Source organism: Empidonax traillii, unplaced genomic scaffold, assembly GCF_003031625.1.
Source record: "Empidonax traillii isolate 1590-97213 ecotype Southwest subspecies unplaced genomic scaffold, ASM303162v1 scaffold4049:size10238, whole genome shotgun sequence".
NCBI classification, from domain to species: Eukaryota; Metazoa; Chordata; class Aves; order Passeriformes; family Tyrannidae; genus Empidonax; species Empidonax traillii.
In genome coordinates, this window is record NW_020959242.1 from 8,657 (window position 1) to 10,238 (window position 1,582).

General features: G+C 54.4%; 1 protein-coding gene across 1 annotated transcript in view; it reads left to right on the forward strand.

Annotated features, from left to right (window-relative positions):
• LOC114072809 (rho GTPase-activating protein 35-like) overlaps positions 1–946 on the forward strand; it is a gene marked incomplete at both ends in the record, with an annotated part of 7,928 nt that extends 6,982 nt beyond the window's left edge. Inside the window, 2 exons of the mRNA XM_027910656.1 lie at positions 204–383; positions 869–946. Coding sequence (XP_027766457.1) covers positions 204–383; positions 869–946 — 258 coding nt within the window. The remainder of the gene's footprint in view (positions 1–203; positions 384–868) is intronic.
• Between the last annotated feature and the right edge of the window lie 636 nt (positions 947–1,582).

Sequence of the window (1,582 nt, forward strand, 5' to 3'; positions counted from 1 at the left end):
CGTTAAAACAACCCCAAAACCAGCGAAAAAAACCAGCGGGAACAGAATTATCGAAAAGCAGAAAAACGGATCTAAAACTGCTCAAAATGAACAAAAAAAAAAGGGCACCAAAAATAAAAAATAAAAATTGCTGGGAAGAACCCAAACTCCCCCCCGCCTGAAATCCAGCGTAACCCCTTAAAAAAAAAAAAAACAAAAATGAGGTGAAATAAGGAAAAATATTCCCGATTCCCTGCAGAAACCAAAGCCCAAGCCCAGGCCCTCCATCACCAAGAGCACGTGGGAGAGCAGCTACTTCGGGGTGCCCCTGGCCAGCGTGGTGTCCCCAGAGCGGCCCATCCCCGTCTTCATCGAGCGCTGCATCGAGTACATTGAGGCCACGGGTGAGGTTCCCCTTCCTGGGCTTTGGGGGTTTTTTTTGGGAAGGGTCCCCACCCACCCAAGGGGGGCTTTTCCCGGGATCCCGCCGTGGCCCCTGGGAGGAGGAATTTGTTGTCCCCCAGGAGGAGGAACCTGCTGGAGAAGCACCAGCCTTGGAATTTTGGGTCCCATCCCAGACCCTTCAGGGCTGATCCTGTTTGTAGGACTTTTTTTGGGGTTCCTCAGGTTTTTTGGGAAGCATCAACCCTTTCCCTGGATCCTTCATTATTCCCTGGGAGGAGGAATTTGTTGTCCCCTGGGAGGAGGAACCTGCTGGAGAAGCACCAACCTCGGGGTTTTGGGTCCCACCCCAGACCCTTCAGGCCCCAAAATCCCAGCCTAAAGTTAATCCCGAGCTTTGGCAAACTCTGGGACGGGCAGGGAAGGGAAAAATCCGGGATTTTGGGGTGAGGGGAGATGGGAATGAGGTTTGGGGTGTCCCCTGCAGGGCTGAGCACCGAAGGGATTTACCGGGTCAGCGGCAACAAGTCGGAGATGGAGAGTCTGCAGCGGCAGTTTGACCAGGGTAAGGCAGCTGGACACCCCAAAAGTGGGCTTGGGCACCCCCAAAATGGGCTTGGGAACCCCAAAATGATTCTGGGCACCCCAAAAATGGGCTTGGGAACCCCAAAAATGGGCTTGGGAACCCCAAAATGATTCTGGGCACCCCAAAAATGGGCTTGGGAACCCCAAAATGGGCTTGGGAACCCCAAAATGATTCTGGGCACCCCAAAAATGGGTCTGGGCACCCTAAAAAGGGTCTGAGCACCCTTAAAATGGACCTGGGCCCCCCAAAAACCAGATCCCAGGGTGGTTTTGGGCTCTGAGCCCCCCAAACTGTTCCCTAGGAGGGAATTTTGGGATCTGACCCCCCCAGTCTGCTCCCTGGGAGGAAATTTTGGGATCTGTGTCCCCCAAACTGTTCCCTGGGAGGGAATTTTGGGATCTGTGTCCCCCAAACTGCTCCCTGGGAGGGAATTTTGGGATCTGTGTCCCCCAAACTGCTCCCTAGGAGGGAATTTCGGGCTCTGAGCCCCCCAAACCGTTCCCTAGGAGGCATTTTTGGAGTCTGAGCCCCCCAAACTGCTCCCTGGGAGGGAATTTTGGGATCTGACCCCCCCAGTCTGCTCCCTGGGAGGGAATTTTGGGATCTGTGTCCCCC